The 27,768-nt window shown below is 47.2% G+C and overlaps 2 protein-coding genes across 9 annotated transcripts in view; one reads left to right on the forward strand and one right to left on the reverse strand.

The window, feature by feature from the left end:
- Positions 1-27,768, forward strand: part of SAMD4A (sterile alpha motif domain containing 4A) — a 215,390-nt gene that overhangs the window by 182,146 nt on the left and 5,476 nt on the right. For all 6 annotated transcript variants that reach the window (XM_077909351.1, XM_077909350.1, XM_077909353.1 and 3 more), the window contains 6 exons: positions 1,426-1,759; positions 4,385-4,470; positions 9,933-10,051; positions 14,273-14,474; positions 15,831-15,957; positions 23,259-23,342. In XM_077909351.1, the coding sequence (XP_077765477.1) occupies positions 1,426-1,759; positions 4,385-4,470; positions 9,933-10,051; positions 14,273-14,474; positions 15,831-15,957; positions 23,259-23,342 (952 nt within the window). The remainder of the gene's footprint in view (positions 1-1,425; positions 1,760-4,384; positions 4,471-9,932; positions 10,052-14,272; positions 14,475-15,830; positions 15,958-23,258; positions 23,343-27,768) is intronic.
- The window catches only part of LOC144320615 (uncharacterized), a 62,622-nt gene that overhangs the window by 33,314 nt on the left and 1,540 nt on the right, over positions 1-27,768 (reverse strand). For 2 of the 3 annotated variants that reach the window (XR_013386230.1, XM_077909356.1), the window contains exon 2: positions 16,403-16,516. Coding sequence is in view for 2 of the 3 variants with exons in the window: in XM_077909356.1 (XP_077765482.1) it covers positions 16,403-16,449 (47 nt within the window). In the remaining variant the exon portion in view is untranslated. Of the gene's footprint in view, positions 1-16,402; positions 16,517-16,703; positions 17,248-27,768 lie in introns of those variants that run through there. The other variant, XM_077909357.1, reaches the window with a different exon arrangement.

A 27,768-nucleotide genomic window follows, 5' to 3' on the forward strand; every position in this document is an offset into this window, starting at 1 on the left:
ACCCCAAATGGGTGGGTGGTGTGAATGAGCAGGTTCCTTCATCCAAAACAAATAAATCCTACACAGGACAGAAACTTACATATGACCCAACTTTATTATACAGCTTCTTAGGGGTATGCATGTACACTATCCAAATGTTTTTTTTTTTTTATAGAAACTCACTGAAGAAGCCAGGGATGGAAATGTGAAAAAATCATTTTATTTTTATTTTTTTATTTTTTATTTTTTTAATAAATTTATTTTTTATTGGTGTTCAATATGCCAACATACAGAATAATACCCAGTGCTCATCCCGTCAAGTGCCCCCCTCAGTGCCCGTTACCCATTCACCCCCACCCCCCCGGCCTCCTCCCCTTCTACCACCCCTAGTTCGTTTCCCAGAGTTAGGAGTCTTTAAGTTCTGTCTCCCTTTCTGATATTTCCCACACATTTCTTCTCCCTTCCCTTATATTCCCTTTCACTATTATTTATATTCCCCAAATGAATGAGAACATACAATGTTTGTCCTTCTCCGATTGACTTACTTCAATCAGCATAATACCCTCCAGTTCCATCCACGTTGAAGCAAATGGTGGGTATTTGTCATTTCTAATGGCTGAGTAATATTCCATTGTATACATAAACCACATCTTCTTTATCCATTCATCTTTCGTTGGACACCGAGGCTCCTTCCACAGTTTGGCTATTGTGGCCATTGCTGCTATAAACATTGGGGTGCAGGTGTCCTGGCGTTTCATTGCATCTGTATCTTTGGGGTAAATCCCCAACAGTGCAATTGCTGGGTCGTAGGGCAGATCTATTTTTAACTCTTTGAGGAACCTCCACACAGTTTTCCAGAGTGGCTGCACCAGTTCACATTCCCACCAACAGTGTAAGAGGGTTCCCTTTTCTCCGCATCCTCTCCAACATTTGTGGTTTCCTGCCTTGTTAATTTGCCCCATTCTCACTGGTGTGAGGTGGGATCTCATTGATTTGTATTTCCCTGATGGCAAGTGATGCAGAGCATTTTCTCATATGCATGTTGGCCATGTCTATGTCTTCCTCTGTGAGATTTCTGTTCATGTCTTTTGCCCATTTCATGATTGGATTGTTTGTTTCTTTGGTGTTGAGTTTAAGAAGTTCTTTATAGATCTTGGAAACTAGCCCTTTATCTGAAAATCATTTTAGTGATCACCTCTAGATGGTGGGATTTTCAGGTGATGTACATTTTCCTCATTGTGCCTATTTGTATTTTCCAAGTTTTCTACCTGGTCTAATAGAATGATAAAACTAAGGTGATTGCATTTCCAAAGAATGTTGTGATGAAGGGGCCAGCAGCTGGGAGTCCTGTCTGGGAACCACTCGGGGCGGGGGAGGGGAGGCATCAAGGGGGAGGCCACCCCCATTGCTGATGCTAACAGAGGTCTTCTCCCTCTGACCATCCAGGACATCATCGAGGGGGGTAACCTGCGCATACCACTCCAGGAACTGCACCAGATGATCCTGACTCCTATCAAGGCCTACAGCTCCCCAAGTACCACCCCCGAAGCTCGCCGCCGGGAGCCCCAGGCTCCACACCCACCCTCACTGATGGGCCCTGAGGGCCAGAGCCCCGACTGCAAAGACAGTGCCTCGGCCAGCAGTGCCACGGCCAACGCCTCCGCTGGGGCCAGTGGTGGGCTGCAGCCACACCAGCTGAGTAGCTGTGATGGGGAGATGGCTGTCGCCCCCCTGCCGGAGGGGGATCTACCCGGGCAGTTCACACGAGTCATGGGGAAAGGTAGAGCCTGATTCTCACGCCTCCCCCTTTTCTTCACTCAACACCACTAACCAGAGCTCCTGGTTCCTGAGGGGCTCCCCGGATGCTGGATCAACCTGTCAGGGTTGATGTCATTAGCCCATTTACAGATGATCGGAGTGAGGCTCAGAGGTCATCATTTGGATCTGAACTCTGATCCCTCTGGCCCCTAAAGGCCTCTTCCTCAACCCCATCTCCTTTCTCTTCCACTCCTTCAGACCAGGGCTTGCTGGGCCCTCCTAGTAGAGTGAGTGCTCATTGGGCCTTTGGGCCTGCAGGCAGAAGTCAGCCCTTACTACAGACCAGGCCTGGAAGGCACCACGGCCATGCCCTGTGCCTGTCTGGAAAGCAGGACAGAATTCTCATGGTCCTTTGGGTAAGAGCACTCTTTCTACCTGGACTGCCCTGTGCCTCCCCTATGCATGGCACAGTGATTATGTGATTATAGTCCTTTTTTTTTTTTTTAAGATTTTATTCATTCATTCATGAGACACAGAGAGAGGCAGAGAGAGAAGCAGGCTCCCTGCGGGGAGCCCAATGTGGGACTCGATCCTGGGTCTCCAGGATCACACCCGGGTTGCCCTAATTATAGTCCTTGAAAAGTCCAATACTAGAATAATATACTTGAATGTTTCATAAGAAAGTGTGATTATTTTTAAAATGTAGTGAATACCAGCTACTTCTCCTTTGGGAAGGAGAAACAATTTTTTCTTTATTGCCCAATCATTTTAAAGAATCAAGTTCTTACCTAAAGAAATGGACACCTGAGTCTTACAGGTGCAGTGAGAAACTCCCTGTGTATACATGTCCTAAAAAAGACTTAGATCCATAGAAATCTGGTTCAGAGGAGACAACTTGTAGCATCCCTTTGAGCTGAGAGGCCAGTCAGCTTGATGGCCAGGGTGAGTCCCTGGTCTCCCCCAACTCACCTCTGAGCCCTCTTAACCTCCTGACCTCCTACCTCTGAGTGGGTTCTTTGCTGGTGGGATTAGAACAGATGACCTCATGGGTAAAGCTACATGTAGGAGGTGGAAACCTGAGTATAATCCATGGCGGGTTCTGTCCTCAGAGGATCCAAACTCCTTTGGCATGGCTGCTTTTTAAACTTGAGCTACTTTCAAATTAATTACACAATAAATTCATGTTCAGCATAAAATCAAAACTAAAAATGATGGAAAGTGAAGAATAACCGGTCCCCCAGGCCCTGCCATCTTCCTCCCATGAGGTGCGTGTTCTAAACAGGCTTGGCTTCTCCCTTCAGAAACTTTATAATATTCATATACAAGCACGAGTGTCCTTTTTACACACAAACAGGTGTTGTTTACATGTCTTTATGCACCTTGTTTTTCTACATTATATATTTTTAATATTTCTATCAATATCATACTGATTCTTTTTAAGATTTTATTTATTCATTTATTTGAGAGAGAACACATGAGCAGGGGGAGGGGCAGAGGGAGAAGGAGAAGCTGACTGCTGAGCAGGGAGCCTGCCGCAGGACTTGATCCCAGGACCCTGAGATCATGACCTGAGCCGAAGGCAGATGCTTAACTGACTGAGCCTCCCAGGCGCCCCCGGATTCTTTTTTCAAGGTTGCATACTGTTCCACTGTATGCATAAGGCATAATTTAACAGGGCTCCAATTAATGGACGTTGACGTATGTGTAGTTTTCAAGTTTTTGTTATTACAAACAATGCTATATACTGGGAATCTCTGTGCAAAGATACGATATAAATGGAACTGTGACAGACTGGTTAGGCAGGATTAGGGAGAGGAAGGAATCATAATGCTCAGGTTTCGAGCTTGACTGCAAGACATTTCCACTTTTAATTGACATCTTTTGTCCAGCCACCTCTACCATGGCCTTCTAAACACCTCTGTCAAAATCAGAGCATCAAAGCCTCCAGGGTGAGATTAGAATGGGCCACGCTAGTGTGGCCCTGGAGAGCCCAGTGGGTGTGTGTACACAGAGTACTGCTCTGTCTTTATTCCTTCAGTTACTTGAGTGTGTAAGTGAACCTGTGGCTGTCTAAATGTGTGTTATCACTTTGAAAAAATAACTCTCCAGTGACTGAGCAGGCATCCTGCTCCTGTGTGTGCCCACACACCTCACAGCCTCAAAGATGTGCAAGAGCCTGAATCCTCCAGACGAGGCGCACAGTTCATCCGGCAAGTTATGGAGATTGCTCTCTGATAACGTCGATGGTCTTTGATGCCTTTGAACTACCTTCTCAAAAGGAGCCTCTTTCAGAGATAGAGCTCAGGACATGGCCACATTCTTCTTCTCCCAGAGTGTCTGTCTGAGGCCGGATTGCAGAAGGCTTAATATAGAATGGTATGCCTGGAATTAACCAAAGGGGCTTCTCGAGGCGAGGGCTCCCGTGGTGACCAAGCCTTTGACTTCAGTGGAATGAGGAGCCTTCTGGCCTTTTTTGTGAACCTTACGTAAAGCCACAGGCACACATACTTCTCAAAATATTAGTCCTGAAAGGAAATCGGGGGCGGATCTCAGAGATTAGAATGGGTATACATGTTTCTAACTCTTCTTTTCTTTTTTCTGTTTTTTTTGTTTTGTTTTTGTTTTTGTTTTTGTTTTTAATTCACAGTGTGCACACAGCTCTTGGTCTCCAGACCTGATGAGGAAAATATAAGTTCCTATTTACAGCTCATAGACAAGTGTCTAATTCATGAGGTGAGTAGTAATGGGTTTCACAAAATTGTTTGTCTCATTGTTTAGAAAGGGTTCTCAGCATTTCTGTGATGTGATCATTTGGGTCTCCAACAACTTGTTTCTGAAGGGTAGAGAGACATTAATAATACTCTGGGCAGAACTCGGCTATGGTGGCTTCAAACCTAAGCAACAGCTTGTGATACTTGGGTATCTAGAGAGTCATCCAGACTAAGCTCTGATGTGAGGGTGAATGCCTGAGAGAAACTTCTGGTGCCAGAAGAATCCCTGAGTGACTAAGCCTGGCAGGTAGTTAACACACAGCCCTGCCACCTAGCCTTGGCGTTTAACAGTCTTTAAAATTTTGAGTTGAGATATTTTGCCATTTGGCTCAGGGCAACTTGGAAGAAGGTTGGAGAGTGTACAAAAGAAATGATGTGTTTGTGTTATGTTCCGTGTGGTTCGATTTGGGATTTTTATAGGAACATGTCCCTTTGAAGAAGGACTGAGGCAGGCTGGAGCTATGCCCCATTAGACTCAGTACTAGCACAATCTCCCTGATGGAGCCAGGTGGATCCTGGGTGCTGCTGGCTAGGGCAGCCGCCTGCCCTGGAAGCTGCCCTGAAGCACATGTGGAGACAGGGACTTGTGCCTCAGACCCAAGACTTCAGTGGCTTCTTGGGAGCACCCCCTCCAAAGAGTCACAGAGATAAGAGTCACAGTGTAGGCTTTGGATAAACTTCACAGCACTGAGGTCTTTTGTGGAATTTTAATGTTAGAATAAGATGGTAAAGGCCGGGCAGCCCGGGTGGCTCAGTGGTTTAGTGCTGCCTTTGGCCCAGGGCATGATCCTGGAGACCCGGGATTGAATCCCACATCAGGCTTCCTGCATGGAGCCTGCTTCTCCCTCTGCTCTCTGTCTCTCTGTCTCTCTGTCTCTCTCTCTGTCTCTCACTCTCTCTGGGTATGTCTCTCATGAATAAATAAATAAAATCTTAAAAAAAAAAAAAAAAGATGGTAAAGGCCCCTAACTCTGCTCACATTTGCTGAGTTGGCATTCAGAGCCCCAGAAGTGCAGTGAAGGGAAACACCCAGCACAGAGGTCTGTCCCCCTTCCCCAGCACGCCGCTCACAATGTCCCCACCCTGCCAGCTGCCACACAGGCACATCTGTCTAAGGCCAGTTCGCTAGGCCCTCCACCTGTCCACAATCTGACTACCCAGTACCCTCATGAACAGGTTATGGTCTCCTTCTGGGTTTCCTTCCCAGCCACTGCCCCACAATCCCCTGAACTCTCCCTTTTTTGCTATTTTCTTTCTCAACAGTGCAAATTCTTCTGTGGCCTTCTCCCCAGCCCCTAACTCACCCTTTGGTATTTTTAATCCTGATACCGCAAGTGTTTTGCCAGCAAAAAGTGACAGGAAGAAGAGAAGGCAAGGATGTGTTAAAGGATTTTAGAACTCATTCATTCCGTAGATCTAGATTAAATGCCTAGGCCCTGTCCCTGGCTAGGTAGCTGCTTATGGTGTGAGGGTAGTGAAAGGTAAAAGAAAACCAGGTGATCACACACATGAAGATAAGGCTGTTCTGGCTTCCCATGGAGCCCAGATGAGGAGCAAGGCCACCAAACCCAGAATTGGAAATGGCTTTTCCTCAGAGGAATTGCTTCCAAGCTGGGCCCGAAAGGCAAGCTGCAGTTGTGGTGGTAAAGACTCAATATGTAAGGAGGTAGGAATGCCCCAGGCAGAGAGAACAGCCTTTGGAGGGCTCTGTCTTACTAGGAACATTTGGAGTGGGCTTTGAGGGGCCTGAGCAGGGGAGGATTTAAACTTCTGTAAAGCAAACTAGAGCCTTGCTTCCTCTCCCATGCCCATGCTCACACTTAGCCTTCAAGATACTGAAGGACGCATTATAAGTTACTTTCCATCTTGCCTCAAGTCTGCTGAGCCCACAAGACAAAATAATGAGCCCTCCAGCTGCCTCTGTTGGACGGTGCACAGACTTCCTAATTGGCCTCCGCCAGCCCTGAAGCTGTAGCCTGATGCTTCTCGCCTTCCTGCCATCATGCATGCCCTCCCTGGGCAGCCTGGCTCTCCTTTCCATTTCCTTAGAATATTTAGGAAATGCCTGGGTTTTTTTCTCCCTGCCTGCCCAAGTGATTAAATGCAAAGATGGCACCACGTGGACTCATCTGCTGGCAGGCAGCCCCAATTGCAGTAGAGGGGCCTCTGGCTGATGGGAGTCATGAGCAGAAAGGAGCTCATGCCATGTCTGCTTGCCTAAATTTATGTCGGGATGGAGGGGCCTGCACTCTGCTTTGGAAGGGAAAATGTTGTGCAAGACTTATTATTATTTTAGTTCAAGAAAGAGGAAACGTGTCTGCATAATTTTCCACAGGCTCAGGTTATTCTATGTGGGCAGAACACACTCTCCCTCTGAGGCCCCATTGAAGCACGCAGTCTCCATCCCTGGCTGAATTTCACCTGAGCTCCATGAAACAGGACTCCCTTTCACAGTCTGAACATGCCATTCCTTAGCTGACTGGACGGGAGGGTGTTGACCAAACCTAGACACCTTCCTTCCTCCCCAGGATCAAAGGGACCAATTCCCTAGAGCAGCAAAAGGGAGGAAAGGAAAGTTCTGAATTTCATTTCTGAGATCAATCACTTTGTCTCCTGGATTATAATCCCTGGCTTCTTGCCTCCTCGCCATCTCGAGAAGGTTCTATAGAGATGGGCTCTTGACCCTTTATGAGCCTTTTGATGCAGCCACAAAAGCTATAGGGCATATTATATACCTTCCTCCAGACAGACTCATTGGTTTGGCCCTGACAGGAAAAGAAGACTCAGAAGTGGCTGACTGGCTATGTCAATCTATATAATAGAAGCTTCCGTCCCCTCCAGTCCCTGAGGAAGCTGCTACCAGCCCAATCTAGAGTTGCCAGTAGAATGGCTGAGGTGAGGGGTCAGTCATCCTGGCTGGTAGCAGAGCTCTCACAATGGAGGGCTACTTTGCAGGCACATACAGAGACCAGCTTTTGGAAATCCCTTATTGCCAGCCATGACCTAGCTCCTCTCATGCCTCTCAGATGCAGTCTCCAGGACCAAGAAGTGGCCATCACACTTACCAACCATGGCTGAGGGGCTTAATCCTATCCGCAGCCTGGAACTAAATAAGCCTGATGCCCAGTTCTGAGTGAATGAGCTCACCTCCCTGGGTGGTGGTAGGGTATAAATATTTCCATCTTCTTGGATGTTCTTTGCCACCACGGGACATGTCATGTATGAAGTGGTGTCCTTGGAGGCACTTTGAATGCATGTCTATAAAGTGAGCCATTTCCTCTTGTCATTTGGAAACTCAGGCCAGCTGTCTTTCAGGCTGGGCTCCAGACCCAGCCTGGTATTATAGTTTTAAGAACTTGAAGTCATTTGTTGGGACTAAAGGTGATTGTCGAATGCCAAATATGGCATATACCACCACTATAAAGGGCTGGTCTGTGCAACCACAAAAACCTGGTTAGATTATCTACGAGCCACAGTTACTGAACCATTAACTAAGAGCCAGGCATGTCCTACATAGTCTAAGTGCATTTCATGTGTTATCTCATTTAACCCTTACAACATCTCTTTGAGGGAGATGTTATCCAGGCTTTTTAGAAGGAACAGTGTCAGGTAAAGGAACTTGCTTAAGGGTGTGCAGGGATCTGAGCCCTGTCCATATCATACATCCCCAGCCTTCCTTTGACCACCTGGACTGGACTCTCTTCTCCCAAGTCATCTAGATTAGTATCCCTGCATCCTGTGTTCTCACTCAAAGTTTGGCAGAATAAGCCAGTCAAAAGCAGAATCTATCCATCTCTTTCTTTATTCGTCCAGCAGAAATGCTTGCCTTTCAGGTTTTTAGAGGCATTCGTGTATAGTTGGACACTCACCAAGTATTGCCAACAAATGAGAAGGGACCACAAAGTAGAACCATGTCCTTACCTCGTACCCATGAGACCAACCCACCATGTACCTTATGTGGTGTCTGCACCTCTTTAGGGAGGCCTGGAGTCCCTTGATTGGGTAGCCCTCCTGGATGAATATGCTTAAAGGCACCTGGCTAAGGTCATCCAGGAGGAAGGGGTTTGCAAGACAATAATTTTTTCACAATATAACTAACATCTTTTTGCTTTTGTTCACATAGCTCTCCTATGTTTAGAACCTTAAAGATTAAATGTCATCAGGAGAAAATTAAGCTGTCATGTTTTCTCTATTTAAGGAATCTGTTTCCTTTATGGGAAAGAGTCATATAGTCTGCTACTCTAAGTAATAGTTTATTGCTACTTAAAGGAATTCACGTTTTATTGACAAAACTATATGGGTATGTTATCTCCATCACTGTTACTGCTAATCAATCAAATCTGATGGATCTCTCACAACTTGTGGACCACAGTTCTAGGCACCTGACAGGGCATTCCTATATTGCATGTAGGATCCTCAAACCATCTAGAATGATGCATGTCCATGTTCCGTTTGCAACAGAATTACCAGGGCACTTGCTGCAAACATCTTCTGGACTCCTGTCTGCATCTATTAAATCAGGCTCTAGGTGTGTGGGAAGGGGCCTAGGAAACTGCATTTAATAGTCTTGAGGGATTTTATATGACAGATTTGAGAGTCTCTGCCTTAGGGACTCATTACCCCTGTAAAGTCATTCCCCCAGGCTTTAGCGTACAAAAAAAAAAAAAAAAAAAGCTATACATGACAGTGTGTTACAAAGCAGACAAAACTCCCCCTCAATGCCAATTTTACTAAAAAGATTTGAGAAGGCATCAGATCTACCCATTTTCCTAGACTTTAGGCAAAGTTTAGGTCAGGATTTGGTGCACTGGGATTTTTGTAGGGCATGGGGCCCCTTGAGATTTCTCAACAAAGCCCTGTGCCCTACAAAAACCCCAGCACACCAAACCTGATCTATAGTATATAGGATAGGATAGGATAGGATAGGATAGGATAGGATAGGATAGGATAGGATAGCAGAGACTATACTCCATTTTTTGAAAACCTACAGACCACTCTAGGCTAACCACACACTATCAAGCAGATTGATTTTTGGAGTGGTTTAGCATTTCCATTGATTATGAAAATAAAGGGGGCCTGCAAAAGCTAGAGTATTCAACAATCCATTTTGCAATTCATTCCTGGTTAATCCAGAATAGAGTCAGGAAGAGGAAGGTGAGTGTGGATCTGCCAGAAACACAACCAAAACAAGCGTTGTCAAAAGCTTAATGCATATACTTTACCAGGTACCTCCAATGTCAAATAACTTGCACTGTCAGTACAGATGGCTCCCAAGTGAAACTGACTGCTGTTTGGACCAGGTGGGAAACAGGTGAAGAAAAGACAGCTGCAAAGACTCTGATGTCCTCCCGCCTATTAATTGTGTGTTCCTCCCCCTAATGCCAGGCTGCGCCACCCATTAAAAAGTCCTGTTTGTTTTTGCAGGCATTTACAGAGACTCAGAAAAAAAGATTGTTGTCATGGAAACAGCAGGTGCAGAAGCTCTTTCGGTCTTTCCCTCGGAAAACCCTTCTAGACATATCAGGATATCGACAGCAAAGAAAGTATGTTGGGATTTCATTCCTTTCAATGCCTGGTGGTTCCCTGGTGCACCCTTGCCTGCCTGGGTCCCTGGGCAGGACAATGGCAGGGCATCATTCCTTGTCCACAAAGATGCCCCGTGGGGAGTTCCAGATCACATTTCTTAAACAGATGGGCTTGGGAGAAGGCTACAGAGAGAACGTGTTCCCAGAAAGAGAACTGAACGTGATCTTCTATAACGCATTTTACGTGATCAAAATGACGGTAATAGTCCAGATGGGCATCAAGGGGAGATGGGTATGATTGAGTGAATGCCCACAAAACACTTTGTGATTTATCCACAAAGGGGGGCCCTGAGAGGACAAAAATGGGTTATTCTATCAGCACCTTACGAGGTAGTGTCATTTTTTTCTCCCTTCTCCCTGCAGACTAGCTAATTATAGTTGGTGGCAGGGTGAAGAGCCCAATGCTGGTCTATTTTGGTCTGAGCTGCAATCTAAGAGTGGAGCAGTACCATTCTTGATTTTTCATAGTACTTCAGCTTCTTGGATGCAGTTAAAAATAAGCCTTGTTGTACTTTAGAACCCATTACCTTAATCTGGTTTTAAATTGAGGAATCCAATTGCATATTACAGGTGAATTACAGTGTGACAATCTGGGGGAGGCGTCAAGGGGGGAGATGTAGGTTCCTGAAGCCTTCAACAGTGACAGACAGTTGGGGGGGGGTGCGGAGACAAAAGAATGATGGTATAAACATTCTGAAAAATCAACTTTCTGTTTTACATTTTTAAACATTAGCAGATAAATAATCTTTTCATTTGCACCTAAAAAGTTCTGAATTAATTTCTCAGTGCATATGTAGAAGCTCTGTGTTGTTAAAATTTCTGGCATTTATTTGCATAAGTGTGCCTTAAAACATCACTGCTTTATATTATTTAAGGGAGATAAGGATAGTTCGGATTTATGAAAAGTTTTCATTAAAGACTAATGTAAAAATTAAAGTGTTATCACATTCCAGCATATATAACACTGTTATTTTTTAAACGAACATTTAGCACTTACTGTGTGCCAAGTGGTATCCAAGCATTTTAGGAATATTAATACGTTGAATTCTTGCAACAACTATATGAGGTAGAGTTGCTATTATTAACTCCAATTTACAGAGGAATCGGTAGGCAGGGGTATCTAGGATTTGGACCAGGCAAGCCAGCACCGGCTGCAGAGTCTGCTCTTCTAACCGCTACATATGCCAGGCCGAAAAAGCAGTCAGGCAGAGTGGCATGCTGTATGGCAGCTCCCTCCCCCAAGTTCCCTGGGTAGATGGACTGGACCACCTGTGTACCCTGAGGATTCCCAGGGACCCAAGTGAAAGGCCAGGCCTGCTACCCTGGGGACTGTTGCTTTCCCAGGCTCTCTCTCTTCTTATAAGGGCAGCAATATATCTCTCAGGTGAGAGGACAAGATTCCAGACCCCTCATGTAACACCAGGCCCTCAGGACACAAGTTCCAAGAGGAAGAAGGAATTTAGAGGATAAAGAGGAAGGCAGCTTTTTAAGCTTTGCTTCTCCCCAAAGTGTCATCCCCTGCCTCTGTCTGCTCTGTTTTGTCCTTGGTCCATATCAGAGTTCTCATTAACCTTGACCTCTCTGGAGTGTTATTAACTAACGTTTGTATTGGGCTACCCAAGGTTTGCCGTATTGGAATCTTGAGGGACCTGTTGTTATTGATTTGATAAGGATGAATTCAATCATCAATTGTGGATGTTCAATTGGAAGTTGCTAAAGCGCTAGAAAAATAATTTGTTCTCATTAGCTATTACTTCTGGGATCTTTTTGTGCTATTAATTTGCTTTGAAAATCTGTTTCTCCCATAATACAAAGGTAACTGCAGCCCAGCCCCTGCCTGAATGATCACAAATCCCAAATTAAGTGATTCTTATTAATGTTATTTTATCAGCCTTTTCATGCATTTCAAGGTAATGAAATCAGTTGGCTAGATTTCGGCAAGCAGAGAAAGACACAGATGGACAGAGCAAAAGAATGAGAAATGAACATTGAATTGTCACTTTGTTCTCTCCCCAGAAAGAATGATTAGGTCATTAAGCCTAGTGGTCTGAAGTAACCTAAGGTTGCCAGCAGTGGTAACCCTCAACTCTGGCTTTGTAATAACCAACTAAGGATGTCACAGTAGGGCCCCACAGTCATTAGAAAGAGGACTTAGCCAAATTCTATCCCCTATCCCGACCCCAAAATGTGCTGGGATCTACGTGCCACGTGCCGCCCAGCTCATGCGTCCTAACTATAGGAGTCTCTAGAGCCCTCATTTCTCCAGTGACTAAGTGTCCCATACCAGAATCCTCTGCCCACATTATATTGCTCAAGAATATAATCTTGCCTTCCTGGAAGCACAGATCATTTTAGCATCACTCATTGACTACTGTACTTTGCATATGAAATAACTTTTTAAAAATCCGACCAAAAAGGAAAATGAGCAAAAAAGCTATCTGCACTAAATAAAGTCTTAGAATACTGAATCATCTGCCAGGTGGCCAATATTCCAACTCCAAAAAACCAAAGGACAAGTTTTCATCCTTGTTTCCACCTGTCTTAGATCTCAGACTGTCCTTCCTCCAAAAGAGGTCTCATAGATCATGTGAAATTACTTTTACCCTCTCCTGGCCCAAGTTTCTTCTTTCAAACCAAAAAAAGTTAATGTTAGTAAAAAGAAGGTGTGGGAAAAAGGATGAGCTAGAGACCTAGAACCCATGAGTGTCCTTCTCACCACATGTAGGTGAGTCCCTGACAGGAATCAGGAACCTTTTCCTTGGTCACAAAAACCTGGAAGTGGAATGACACAAGCCCAGAAATGAGCTGCAGCCAGCTCACCTGTGGAATTCTCTTCTCTGCCTCCTCCCCCCCAGGAAATGTAGGCATTCTGGGGAGAAGAGAAACATTATCTGAGATCAACTGTGCTAATGGCTTAGATAACACACACACACACACACACACACACACACATACACACCTCTCTTCCTCAAGAAATGACCATTTTGCAGCAACCCCCCACCCACCAACCCCCATCATTTTCAACTGGTTAAACTACGTCAGCCTTGTCTCCTCACAGGCTTAGTATAGGCCTCCCTTGTGTGGCAGGGAAAGCAAGTCTGTTCCATCTTGTGGCCATTGGAGGTAAAGCATTTCGAGTTAAAGATCAGCAAATGACTAAAGCTGACTCTTCTTGGAAGGAATGTGCTGGTTCCTGAAACCCTACTGGCTGCTGTGTACTGTCCCAGAACCTGAGGCATGTTGGAGAAGGATGAGTTCTTGGCCGCTGAGGTCACTGGAGCAGTGGGAGCACAGTGTCCGAATGTGAAGCCAAGGGTCCCTGGCGGCCTCCAGGAACACGGGACCTCTCTGGCTTTCTTCAGGGAGGGTCTGTGGAGCAGGGAGCTGTCGATGTCCTAGGTCCAGAGCACTTGCAAACATCATCTCCGTTCTCCTTCCCTACTTTCAACCTGGGAATCAGAACCCCAGACATGGGGTCAAGTCTTCCACAGGGAAAAGCATCATGATGGCAGGGACCCATTCGTACATTCAGCCTGCATTCACTGTGCTGGGAGCTGACTCAGGCATGGGACATGCAGGATTGGTGAGGACAGTCACCATCTTTTCTCTCTTGGAGCTCACATCCTAGTGGGGCTCCCAGGCTACTCTCTGCAATTGTGCTATGCAGACATCAGAAACAGACTGTGGGGTGACAGAAGGAGCACTGATCCTGGCTCTGAGGCTTTTGTGCTGTGTGGCTTCGTGCCGGGCACATACTGCTCAGGGCCCTGGGACCCAGCATGGGAGATAGCTGAAAAGCACATTGGTCAACCTCCTAGGCTCGTATTTTAGCACCATCCCCCACTGCCTGTGGGACCTTTGCAAAATTGCAAAGCCCTCTGTTTTCTTTCCCCAGCTGTAAAACGGGAGAGAGCACCTGCTTCACAGGTTGTCTCATGAGGACTGAAGAATCAATGTAAAAAGCCCAGGATGGTGCACAGAGTGGTCACTCTCAGATGTCTCTTAGCTGTCATTTTAATCATAGCCCTTTCCTGATAACAGAACTACCCTGTGCCCCTGAGAGACCTGCGAACTGTCTACACATATGCAGATTCCCAGGAGGCATCCTGCCGGCAGCCGGGGGTTTGGGAAGGGCTGTGGGTGACTGACAGGGTTTCACTTGTCCATTCCCTCTCACAGCCGCGGCTTTGGGCAGTCCAACTCCCTCCCGACAGCCGGCTCTGTGGGCGGCGGTATGGGCCGACGGAACCCACGCCAGTACCAGATCCCCTCCCGGAACGTCCCTTCCGCCCGCCTTGGCCTCTTGGGCACCAGTGGATTTGTCAGCTCCACCCAGCGCAACACCACAGCCAACCCCACCATCATGAAACAAGGAAGACAGGTGTGTTCTGCCCCAGGGAGGAGGGTGGGCAGCCTGAAGCTCAGGGCTTGAGGCTTCAGGGTCTATCCCTACATGACCCCGAGGTGAGCAGAGGAGTGGAGGAGGGCTGCACTGAGATACAGTTGTCCCTGTGCTCAGAGGTAACCAGTTGTTTGCACTGTTTCCCTGGGAGACGGAGCAATGACCTGGCTGCACTTGGCTTCATGGGGATTTACTTAGATGCCCTATGACCACTTTAACCTTTAACCTTGGGGGCTCTGTGCATTCGAGCCTTAAGGAGGAAATACAAGACCTATCTTGGATTTGCCTTGCTTGACCTGCCCCAGCAGACTTCACCACCTCCCAGATGTGGGTTCCAGAGACGAGCAGCTAAGGAGCTTTCTTAGCCTTTTTATTCACAGCAAATAGCTCCTTTGTCATGGTCCCAACTGTGGCAGAAAATCCAAAGAGGAGCCTAAGAGAGGCTATCAGAGAGAGAATTGGAATATTCTCTGCCTATTCAAGGCCAGGCTGCCCAGAGGTCTTTACTGTGGGATTTAGAGCTGACTTCTATCCAAAGGCTTCTCACCCACCAGTCCTGTTCTCCCCACCCTGCCCAATGCCTTCCATCAGTGTGTCCAGCTTTGTGGGGCTCTGCAGGTTGGGGCTGGGACCGGAGGGATACAAGTGGGTCTGGGTTGTCATGAGAAACCTAAGGGATGATAGATTGGTTTAAAAACAGGAGAAAAAACAGCTCCAGGTAAAATGAGCAGGATTTATTTTCCAGGGCATATACAACAGCGTAGGAGAAAGCCCCACTTTCTGACCGTTGTGGGAAGCCCCAAATCAGTTCAAGAGGAAGTCACCACTAGGACACCCGCATAATAATAAACGCAAGCTAAGTGTGCCAGCTCATTGCCAGCTGAAAGATTCTTTTTTCTCCCCCTCGCTTTGTAGTAAGTTGTAAGACTCTCAAAAAGAAAATCAACTGAGAGCCCTGAAATAGTTTGTGCTCTTCGTTGCAAACATTTATAGAACTCTTCCCATCTCTGAAAAAAAGTGATAGGAAAAGCAAAGGCAACAAAAGGAATAAAAAGAGTTTTGGAGATAGTGAGGAAGAGAGCTGTCCAGATTAAGCTAGGGTTGAGCAAGGCCTTGGGCTTGGAGAGGGAGAGAAAATGAATGGACTCTAAACCCCTTCTCTATAAATATGTAGATGTGTAGCATGAGCTTGCCAGGCCTCTTCCAGAAGTTAGCAAAGGGTTCTCCAGGGGTATTTGCCTCTTGAATTCTGGCTGGCCGCCCTGCTCCACACCCCCTCCGCCCCTGACCCCAAGGCATCTGGACTAATGGCTCTCCGTTTGCATTTCTCACTAGAACCTCTGGTTCGCCAATCCTGGGGGCAGCAACAGCATGCCAAGCCGCACCCACAGCTCAGTCCAAAGGACCCGCTCGTTGCCAGTGCACACTTCTCCGCAGAATATGCTGATGTTCCAGCAGCCAGGTAGGGCCCTGTCCTTGATCTCTCCCCCTCTCTTCCCCTTGACATGGAGGGGAGGCCAGGATGCCAAAATAGATGCCCCTGTGAACCCAGCCGGAAAGTGCTTAGCCTCGACTGTCACCACGCATTCTTTTGAGCTTATAGAAGCCTTTCCTTTTTTAAACTGTGCCTTGCCAGCATGAATAGCGGCTGGTTGGCTGGGAGCCAGCACATGGAGCCCCAGAGCCGGTTGCAATCTGACGGGGATATTTTTGATACTAGTCATATTTCTAGATTGATTAAACCAGAGATATCACTGGAGGGTATCTGGGGGAGTTGGGAGGGGTTCCATGTGTCGTGCGCATGTGTGTCTGTGTGTGTGTGTGCTTTGTGTGTATGTGGGAGGATGTGCAGAAAGTGAAACAGAAGAAGAGAAAACTTTGATGGCACTGACAGCTAAGAGACTTACCTCTGGTTTGGGAGTACCTTGCAAATGTGACTTATCGGACCAGCCATCTTCCCTTTACTTGGCTCAAGAGCAACTTGGTGCACTTCAAGTCAGCTGCACCTCTCCCCATGCCTCCTGAAACAGAGTAACCAGAGTTACGCACAGTTAACAACTGCTTGCACACTTCATCTATGCAGACAGTGACCTCAAGGATCCATGAGTAATATAAAGCCATGCAAACAATTACTACATCCAGCTTGATGACCCTCTAAGTGGGAAAATCAGACAGGTACAGGTGCTGTACCTGTAAGAAAAGACCCACCCTAGGCAAGAGACATGTTCTGTACAAGAAGTCTATAGGAGTTCCAGGAGAGGAAATGTCCTATGGCCTGGGTGGGAAAGAAAATTTCTTTGAATTGGAGCTGAGCTTCAGGGGACAGAGAATGAAGAGGTGGAAAGAGGAGGGTGGAGTTACAGGCAGAAGGAGACAAAGGAACACGACTGCAATCATACGAAGTGCCTCAGTGAGTTCCGGAAGCTGTGGCTTGAGCCAAAGGGTCAGGCTGCAGTAGCCCCGAGTAGACCAAGGAGCCAGAAAGATTGTGGCTGATGAGGTGGGCTCTGAACTCAAGGCTGAGGAGCTCCGACCCCAGCCACTCTCCATGGGGAATGTATGGAAGATTTTGGGTAGGAGTGTGCGTAAAGGAGTGAGAGAAAGGCAGCAATAGAGGTGGGGAGATGCTGAGGAGGAAGGGGAGGTGAGGAGCCACCACAAAGTAAGGTGTGTCAGGAAAGGAAGATGGTCCAGATGCCTGTTTAAACTTGCTTCTTGACTTCTAGAGCCTTTCCTGTTTGCACCCTTTTGTTTTAAAGCTCCTTTTCTCTGTTCTGATACTTGTAGCTTCCTGGAAAGAAATATTTGATAAAAGTTGGGGATTGTGAAGGTCTTCTCCCTGGGTCATGCAGTCCCAGCCTTTGTTTTCATGCAGAATTATGTATCATCCATTCCCAATAAAAGAGAATCTAGACAAGATTTGAAGACATTCTGGGCACGAGGAGATCTTTCACCTTGAACAAATATTTCACCCTGACCTCAGTCTTGGGACTGCAGCCCAGCCACCTTGCAGACTCATGGGAGCCCTAGCATAGCCAAGCACTCTCTTTCTCCTTCAGGCCCTATACACTTGGAGCCTTCTTGCTCCTTTTTAACCTCTTGTACCTTCTTTTGGCTTCTTCCAAGTCCTCAGTCCTCTGTTCTCACCATACCTTTCCCACATTCTCCCATCTTAAGTGGGAAGAGCAGACCCACCAGGAAGAGGTGGGCCATCCCTAGGAGGACTATTTGAATTTGTAGACACAGATCCTTCATCTGCACCTTTGTTGCTTGCTCATGCTCAGGGCGACTAGGACCCTAAGATTGTTTCTACCCTCTACCCAGGAAGCCTCTTGTTCCCAGAGTTAAAAAATCAAGTAATACAGAAGGGCTTTTAAGGAAAAGTGACTGTCCCCTTCCTCTCCCCATCTCAGCCCAATCTCATCTCCCAGAGACAGCCACTTAATAATGATTTTCAGTTTTCCTTCTCCCTGAGGAAGCAGCCTCGTTCACAAGCAGGCCCATCTAACTTCCTCAGCCAGGCCCAGACAAAGTTTCTCAGGGATAGGCCTTGACCCTCAAAGCAGCACATCCTTATTAGTTCAGCAGGCGTCTAGGGGCTGGTGGCCAGGGGGCAGGACCAAATTCTACATATCAGATCAGGGAGTCAAAATTAGGAAGGTACCAAGTGGCTTTCATTTTTACCCAAGCAGCAGTAACAGTAACACAAAATCGAATAGAGATATATAAACCCTAAATTAAATCCTCAGAAAACTGTGTTACAGTACAGGATAGTGGCTTTCTCCTGGCCATTAAATGTTTTCAGAACATCCATGTTAAAACACATGGGTAAATCCTGAAGACTACAATTCATTCTAAGAAAGTTTTGATTCTGTAAACTTAAAATACTTCCATTAAAATGATGGAAAACATTAAATGTCTCCAGAATACATAGAAAAGTCTGGGAGCTAGAACAAGCCCCCAAGTTAGGAGCTAGAACAAGCCCCCAAGTTGTGCATCAGCTGATCAGTCACCTGGCTTGAGTTTGCAAGACGATCTAATCTTTCATGGATCTACAGGGTTTGTGGACCCCCTAGGAGGCCATGTTTGGGGTAGTTTTTTAATTCATTCCCAGAGGGACAGATTTTAGATGTTTCCCAGGACAAACCAAGAGAGCTACTAAGTTTAGATTGCTGCCTCTCACTGGCCTCTGGCATGAGTAAGAAACACTAACCTGGTCCTCCCAAAGCAAGGGAGAGAGGGTCTGATAACACTCACCAGTGGAGTGACTTTAGCTCAGAACAAGTGTGGTGCCTGGTGTGGTCACATTCCCCCAAAAGGCATGGTGTTTTCCCAACTGGAAAATTAGTTTGGAAATTGCTTGCAAAATGACTACGTCATCTTGGAAGCAGATCTGTTCCTGCTGACCCATGCTCAGCCACCCTTGGGATCCAGTCAGAGAGAATCTCAAAACAGCTCTGGTGTAACACTGGGAGGCCACGGAGGCTCCTCACCACCTAGAGGGCCTGACAGGAAAGGGCCGAGGGACCAGAGGCTGACTTTAAAAGAAAAGCATAGGATCCCTGGGTGGCTCAGTGGTTTGGCGCCTGCCTTTGGCCCAGGGCACGATCCTGGAGTCCCGGGATTGAGTCCCACATCGGGCTCCCGGCATGGAGCCTGCTTCTCCCTCTCTCTCTCTCTCTCTCTCTATCATGAGTAAATAAACAAAATCTTTAAAAAAAAAAAAAAGCATGGGAAAGGGTAGGCTGGGCAGCCTCACAGAACTACGTCTCTTCCTTCCCTCTCACAAAACCATCTGCAAACTACCCTTGATGCTACACTGTCCAGATGTGAGATGGATAAGGGGCTTTACATGGCAACATTTCATGTTGTGACATATCCGTTCACCATAGCAAACCTCCCCTATGTACGAGCTCATAACTGTATTTCTTCCACCATTTGAATGCTGCATACATGATAGCATAGTGCCCCAAGCTGTTACCATTCATGGTCTCCTTGGTGTGTTTCAGATTCCTTCTGGAGAATTGCCTTTTGAAAGAGTGGGGAGAGGGAGAGTACCATCTATGCACTGGGTCCATTAGGGGAATGGAAGGTGCTGCTTTGCCAGGAAAAGACCAGAACCGGGACCCACTTAAGTACCTGATATGCATTTGTTCTTTGCCTTCTAGTAAGCCAAGGCAAACAATCCTGATCAGGACTGGCAGATAATAGGTAGGGAGGTTGGTGAATGAATCAGTTGTATCACAGCCAAGAACTGAGCTGGGCCTGTGCTCCCCTGCCTCTGAAAATCAAATTCGGAGAGACCAAGCTAGAGCAAGATGGGACAATGCTGTCTAATACCATATTCTCATCATTTTTTTGTGAAAGTATGGGTCCCAGAGGATTTTCACAGCACAAACTTCTACAGGTTTAGGAATTCTGTCCTATACTACTCAGCCTCTGTTTCGTGATTTCTCTCCTCCCGGCAACCCCAGTTATCACTTAACCTAAAGACCTTCCTAATTGTTCAACAAGTAGCCTCAGCTGTTATTGGCAAAGTAGAATTTTAGAGGTTTTTTTCCTAGAATACCCCATTTCTTATTCTAAAGTACTAAAGACCCTGGCCTCTTTACCTCAGCCTCATGGACTGGGAGAGAGCTCCACAGGTGCCACACGTGTGAGACTCAGCTAGGATGGCTGGTTTCTGCCAAGAAAAAGTCGCAAGGGCTTTCCCCCCACCCCCACCCTCCCCAGGTGGATCCTACAGAAGCATTTCATTAGAAATGGATGGCTACTCCCTTCCAGAATCTTGACCCTGGGCCTGAGCACAAGGATCTGTACTTGTGGGACTTCTGAAAAGGCACAATTATAAAGTCCCAGGTCAGCCTAGACCCTGGGCATCCTAGAACTGGGGATCCTCACTAAATACTAGAATGGTCTGATGGTCAGGGGAACAATTCCTGGTTCTCAGAGATGTCATCTGAGTTAAGGAAACAGGCCTGCTTTACACAACAGCTGAGAAGGCTCAGTCTTTCCTTCTTGCCTTACTGAAGACATAAAACTATGTCTGCCTGGTCCATTACTGCTGGGGGGCCCAAGCTAAATGCAATGAGCCCTTGCGGGGGGAGGTAGCAGAAGCCATAGCAAGAGCTGTCCTGGTGGTTTGTGCATGCCTGGGTGGCAGGAGCTGCCCAAATACTTCTCTGGGGCTTTGAGAGTTCCACCCACCCAAGCCACACTTGGCTGAGGGCTTCTAGCCTGAGATGGAAGCTGTTATCCACCCAGCTGGTCTCCCTCTGTCTTGTATGTGTGGGGAGATGCCACGGATCTGTTTTTATCAAATACACAATTAAAAAGTCACACTATTAGGAAACTCTGGAGTGTGAACATATGGGCTTCTCCCAAGACTTAGAATTTTTCAGAGCCACTGAGAGTGGTGGGGGTCGTGACACCCTAGCGCACCAGAGGGAAGAGCTGAGGGAGAAAAAGCAACCATGCCAACTTTCAACCTAAAAGAGCAGCCACTAAGGTTTGGAGATTCTAGAGCGGAGAGCCCCGCATTTCTCAGCCCCCTTTTTTGAACATGCAGTCCTAGGCTTGGGAAATGGCATTTTGCTGCGTGTTGGCAAGAAATCCTGCAGCTGAAACACTTCTCTCCAAATGTCGAGCATCTTTATTTATCCAAATCTCTCCACAGTGTTTGTTTAAAGGGGAGTGCTAGAGAGTAAACTAAATTTTACAATGAGCATATGGATGGTTATAATTGCTGAGGGTTTTTTTTTTCATATTTGCTAACTGGCTATATATAAAACTGTGTTTCTATTTTATAGATTTCACACCCTGAAGGCTGCTAATTTTGCATGCATATGATTTTCACATGAATGGATGAAAATACTAAAATACTCTTCCCTTTGGGTTGTCTAATTGCCCCATCCCTACTCTGAGAGCAACAGCAGGTGGGGGTGGGAGAGACCCTTCCATTTTCCCTGGCTCCCCCGGAAAGCCAAATAGTCCTCTGTTCATGAATTGGCACAGTTGCCTTTCAAACCCATTGATGCTGGAACTTGTGTCAGAAAGAACCCTATCTGCTCCCTAGTGCTTTTCATATTGATCCATTTTGCCCATCTACTCTAAGAATTTTAAACAACAGAAATGACATCTGCCTCTGAATTAGCCAGTAATAGGGAACACAGATTGCAGAGAAAACCTAAATGTATAGCTCATCAAGGAAAACAAATACTTTGGTTTAGCCACTGGTTTCAACTTCCTATCCCACTAAACCACCAACCTAACCTCATTTGTAATCCTGCCCTCCACCCCAAGTGCCCCCTGGTGGAGACTCGAAGGAGCAAGGAAATGGCCCAAGCTTGGGCCACCAGGATCCTTTCTCCCACTTACAGACTGAAGAGCTATGGCCCAATGAAGAGAAGTTTCCCCAAGTCGCATATGAGGACAGTGGCAATGTTGAGATTCCCAGGCCCTCAGAACACACCCTACTGTGTCTGCTCCCCAGCCCCCACCATAGGATTTCGCAATTCTTAGCTGTCAGAGTTTCCTTCTTTTTCATCACTCAACAGACATGTGTGAAATGTGCCAGAAGGCCATGGCTGAGTATTATGGGAGATTCAGAGCGATATAAAAGTACTGTTGCTGTCTGCAAGGTGCTTCCAAGCCAGTGAAAGACCCTCAAAAACTTCCCAGGATTGCGAGATCTGGGAGGTACTGACCGTGAGGTCCCCAGCAGAATGGGCTGCCTCCCACTCAGGTGGAGGAGAGACTGGAGCCTAGAGAGATAGGGAGGGTCCAGATGGTAGAGGGGGCTTGGTGGTCAGAATGTACACGGCATTGTCCTGGGCAGCGAGAACCTGCACAGAAGACATCTCAGACCTTCTAAGTGGCTGAAGGCTGAGAGTCCTGACCAGCACCCAGAGTCGCTGCCACATGCAGGAGAGTACCAGCTCTGGAGTCAGACCTCTGTGGGTTCTTGTGTTAGCCAGCTAACCTCGCCAGTCACTCTGAGTCCCGCGTGAGAATTGGCCACTTGGGCACAGTCGTGGACTCAGAAGAAGCACTTGCCATACTGTGGTTTCCATTTCCTTGTAACAGAGCAGAAATGTACTAAGCCTGCTTCTAGGCACTGGGAGCAGCAGAGCCAAGTCCTGCTCTAATGAAGTGAGCATGCAACTGAGGGCAGGCAGCAAATAATGTGCCAGATGTTGGTGACAGCTGTGGAGAAAAAGCAGAGAAAAGGGATAGGGCTGGGAAAGTTCTGCTCACGTATAATGTCCTTTCTAAAGAGATAGTAGAACCAGAGATGTGAAGGCAGGGAGAGAGAAAGTCATGGTCTTTTCAGGGACCGCCATCCTGGGCAGAACAGCAGTGCAAGGACCCTGGGGTAGAAGAGGGCCGGGGATGGAATGAAGGGAGGGGAGAGCTGCACACGGGCAGGGGTTAATAAGGGCCAGATCACATGGGCCTGGCAGGCCATGGCAGGGGGTTGGCTGTTACCCTGATGGGAAGCTGCTGGAGGGTTCTGAGCAGAGGCCTAACAGACTGACTCTGACCGGCTATTTTTAGTTAGCACTCTTCTTCCAGCCGCCCATGTTCACAATGGACCCTGTGCATCTAACAGACTCATCGATTGGTTGAAACCAGAGTGTGACTTAACCTCCACACCGACCCTTACAGTCTCCAGAATCCTCCCAGGGTGGGGCGGGTGGAGCAGTGCATACCTTCTCCTGGTTCTCAGAGTCTGTCACCAACATCACCCTTTGCCCCCTGCAGAATTCCAGCTTCCTGTGACTGAACCTGACATCAACAACAGGCTGGAGTCCTTGTGCCTCAGTATGACCGAGCACGCCCTGGGAGGTAAGTGGGTGCTCCCTGCTTTTTACCAAAGCACGCCTGGGAGAACTACCAGCCATCTGCCGTCTACAATCTGGCAGTAGTTCAGGAGTAACGGGAAAGGTACCAGGAGAGGTAGGCAGGGGACAGAGAAAGAGAATGGCCTCAGGGTACTGCTGGATCCTCATCAAGACATACCACACCAAGTAGCCCACAATGCCCTGCTCCTCCTTTTCTGGGAGGTGAGTCAGGAACCTGGAGACCAAGGCTGTCCCTTTTTCCTCAGAGCCACCCACCCGGTGCACACTGAGGTTCTACACAGCAGCTGTCCCAGCCAAATGCTGGGAGCTGGAGGAGTTAGAAACACAAGACATGGCTTTTAGTGGCAACATCCCCCCACAGAATTGGATTCTTTCCTTCTCGGCACTAGATCTCCCAGTCGGGTCCAAGCATATCCCAGCTTGTTCTAAAAATAGAATTTTTGAAACAAAAATCCCTGCTTGTTTTTATATCTCCCTGTTCCAAATGGCTTCCACGATGCCTGGAGCCCCGAGCAGTCTGAGATGTCCTTCACAGTGTGACAGGCGTGGTCTAGTTGATGTGCGTATGGACTTGCAGCCCCATGAGGAGCTCCAGAAGCAGCTGGATTGTCCCACTGTCTGTTTGGTCTGAAGCCCTATGTCATCACAAAAGCCCCAGGAGGCCTCCAGTGCCCTCCTAGTACTCACCAAGTGCTTTTCTCCAGCCTGGACTCTGTGCCAGCCCTGGGGATGTTTGGCAGGCAGAGGAGAGATGTCAGCCCCTCCCTGCCAACCTCTAGGAGGCTCTGAGTCAGAGAGGCCTCCTGTGACCCTTCCCAATAGTCCTCTCCGGTCGGGATGTGCTCACTCACCCTGGAGATAGGCAGTCGGCACACCTACAGCCAAAATTTGTGCTATCTGGCACTGGTGGGGAGAACGGCTGCTATCAGCTGCTGCTTCCAGAGAGCTTTGTCCTCCTGACCAGGGATTTTTAGATTTTAGTCCCTGTAAACACAATCTTAGCCTGACACCAAATATGAGACCAGTAAATGCTCTGCACAGAACAGATTGGAAAGCAAGGACTGCACTCACCTGACCTCACCTGTGCAAGGCTCTCTATAGCCCAAAGAAAGCCTCTACTCAGTACCAGAAGGGAGCTAGTTCAAGGCCTCCCAGGGCCTCTGACTGAACAGATGATGGGAAGGCATAGCTCCTAATGTGATCTCCCCGTGGTTCCAGGAACCCCATTTGCAAACACTGCTCTCTCCCTTAGCCACTCCTATCCTTGAAGCTTCACAGCATCATTGGTCCATCCCTGGCACTTCTGTGGGGAGGTGCCACCAGCTTCTCTTCTCCAGCTAACTCACCAGGAAGACTGGGTCAGCGCACTGATAGCCCCAATGAGTAATAGGAAACAACCCAAAGGTCCACCGACGGATGGAAATGGATGAGCGAAATGTTGTATAGCCTGATGGTGGAATATCATTCAGCTCAGAAGGAATGAAGTACTGATCTATGCTACAACATGGATGAACCTTGAAAACATTACACTGAATGAAAGACGCCAGACACAAAAGGCCACACAGTGTATAATTCCATTTAGGAATTTATGAAATATCCAGAAAAGGCAAATCTTTAGAGACAGTATAGATTAGTGGTTGTCAGGGGCCAGAGGGAACTGGAAGTGGAGAGTGACTGCTTGACAGGTACCAGCTGAAAATGTTATGGAATCAGATAGTGGTGATGGCTTAACAACTCTGTGAAAATATGAAAACCTTCGATTTGCATGCTTTAAAAGGGTGAAATTTGTGGTATATAAATTATATCTTAATTTTTTCAAAAAGGGAAGCCTCCCAGGCCCTGAGAATTCAGGCCAAGCTCAGCCCACTGCAGGCAGCCCAGGCTCCCTCCCACCCAACTGTGGCTGGTGGGTGTGAGGAACTCCCTCTGCCTTTGAGCGTCAGCAAGGAGAACTGACCTTCTTCCCCTGGGGCTTGATATATCTCGGATAATTGGCATGTTGGAAGCCCTTATCAAACTGCTAAGTGCTAATGTTATCATCATTAGTAGCAAGAATGCCAAATGCTCTTTATTAAAGGGAGGTTTTCATTGAAAAGGCTTCATTTTTTTAGCCCATTCTTCTGTTTTTACAGAAAACCTTGCTGAACTGATGTTTTTTTGCTAATGTTTTCATCTTGTTAATCTCGTCAGCCTTTTTATTGCTGTGGTTTTTTCCCTCAATAATCCTCTCTGGTGGGAAGCCTGTGAAGCAGTTTCCTGAGCAGAAAATGCACATCAAGTTCAGGGTGGCCCAGCTGGGCAGAGTGGCAGTGAGCCCTCCCACCATGACTGTACCTCTGCTGGCCCGGCCCACCTCTTCCATGGGCTGGCTGGGAAGATGACCTTGCTGGAGGCAGAATGCCAATGAATGAAATCATCTTACAAGAGGACAAATAGGGAGAGGAAAGCAAAGTAAAAAGTTCCTCGGCCTGTGTCGCAGGACAGGATGGTAGGGTGTCCAAGTTCCTGGGACACCACATCCTATGATGGTCTTTCTAATGGGGCTGGTCCATGGGCCCCAGGACTACTCCCAGTGTCCTCCACTAACTGCAACCCTCCTGGTGCCAGTCTAAGCCATTTTTCTCTTTGGCTTTCCCTTTCTGCCTTCTTTGTCCTCCCCCTGGCCCCTCCAACAGAACTCACAAGGAAGCCCAGGAGGTAGGTTGCCTCTACCATCTTGCTTTGTAAATCTTTATTTAAGGACTTCATCTGGCTCTATTGGGCCTGCTCCTGATTGGTGGCTCCAGGTATAAAGGAACTCAACACCAAGCCTGGCTGCTGTCTTCCTCCTGCACAGGGGTTATATGGGTGAGAATACCCACAGCTACAAAAGCAAGCCTCCTCCAAGCAGGCCAGAGTCTGCAATGAATCCTACCATAAAGAGGAATGTCCAGTCAACTCTTCTGATGCTCTAGGATTCGTGTTTTCACACGATCCCCTTGCCATTCCTTCTCACCTTCTTTCCTTATTCCTTCTTTGGCCTTAACAGTCTCACTTCTAGCTGATATGGAGACTTTGTGCAAATTAGAAAAAGGATCCACTTAAGATGCTGTTCTGCCATTGATTTGATATTCGTCATAATAACTATAAAACCTATAACGAATACATGAAAATGGTGCTCCCTGGAGTTGTATAGTACACAAATTGCACAACTGTAAATGGTGAATCTGGACTTAGCTGTGCGTTATTTACCTACAGATGAATACCATCACCCTTGGAGGATGAGGCATACAATTGGAATTCAGTGAAAATGCAGCTTGGGGTTGGGTTAGCTGAGATTTTCACGGTTCTAGCTTTTCATGGTACATAGCTATGAAGGACTGGCATTAATGAGTAGGCCAGTGAGCCCTTGCAAGAGTGTGCACTCCACTTCTACAGACAAGGGAGTGACCTCTACACACTCACACGTGCATGTGTATACCTGCACGCACCGTTTCCCATGACCCATTACCACTGCAGAGCCACCATAAGAGGCTGCAGGTTAGCACCTGCAGAAGTCAGGGAAAAGTTCACATCTGGGGGCCTCTAGGACTGATGACCTGATTATCACAAACCTCCCGAGAAGTCATTTGGTTTTCTTCTTTAAAATCTCTCCAAAAACCATATGGAAAATTATAGACCCACAGGGATACAAGTACAACTGAGAAAACCTTAGTAAGATCAGTGAACTGTGTCAACATCAGTATCTTGGTGGTAATGTTATAGTTCCGCAAAATGTTACCATGGAGAGAAACCTAGCAAACCCAGAAACCTGGTACTGTCTTTTATACCTGCATGTGAACCTAGACGATATTAGTAAAAATTTCAATTAAAGAAACACTTCTCCTTCAAGTCCCTGCTGGCAAGACATCAGGCTGGCACCACCCTTGAGGAGGCCAGGAGGCCTCTGCAGTGGACTCGGTGTACTCCTCCCTATCGCTTAGGCCCCCCAGCTTGCCCTGAACACACTCTGCCACTCCCATCTCACACCTGAGTTCTGCTTGCTGAGTCTAGATGCTTCTCCTGGTAGACCAGGTTTGTGACCTTAGGCTTAGACCAGGACATACCTGCTGATGTTTAGATATCAGCAAAACCAGGGAGGCATCCTGCAATCCTCCCTGGCCTTCATTTACCGGTCACTGAACACAGTCATTTCTACCTCCTACCGTGGTTAGTCCATGCTTTCCTGTGCTCACTGGAAAAGCCTCTGTCAGACAAGCCCTAGCATGGACCATTGTAGGGGCCCTCCTGCCACCAGCCTTGTCCTTTTTTAGGTCATCTGACACAGCTGCCAGAGAAACCATTCTAAAATCAGATCTAATTACTCTACGGCTTATAATGCCCCAATTACCAAGTCCAAGCTCCTGTTCATAGTACACAAGATTCCTATG

Source organism: Canis aureus, chromosome 9, assembly GCF_053574225.1.
Source record: "Canis aureus isolate CA01 chromosome 9, VMU_Caureus_v.1.0, whole genome shotgun sequence".
In the NCBI taxonomy this organism is placed as follows: domain Eukaryota; kingdom Metazoa; phylum Chordata; class Mammalia; order Carnivora; family Canidae; genus Canis; species Canis aureus.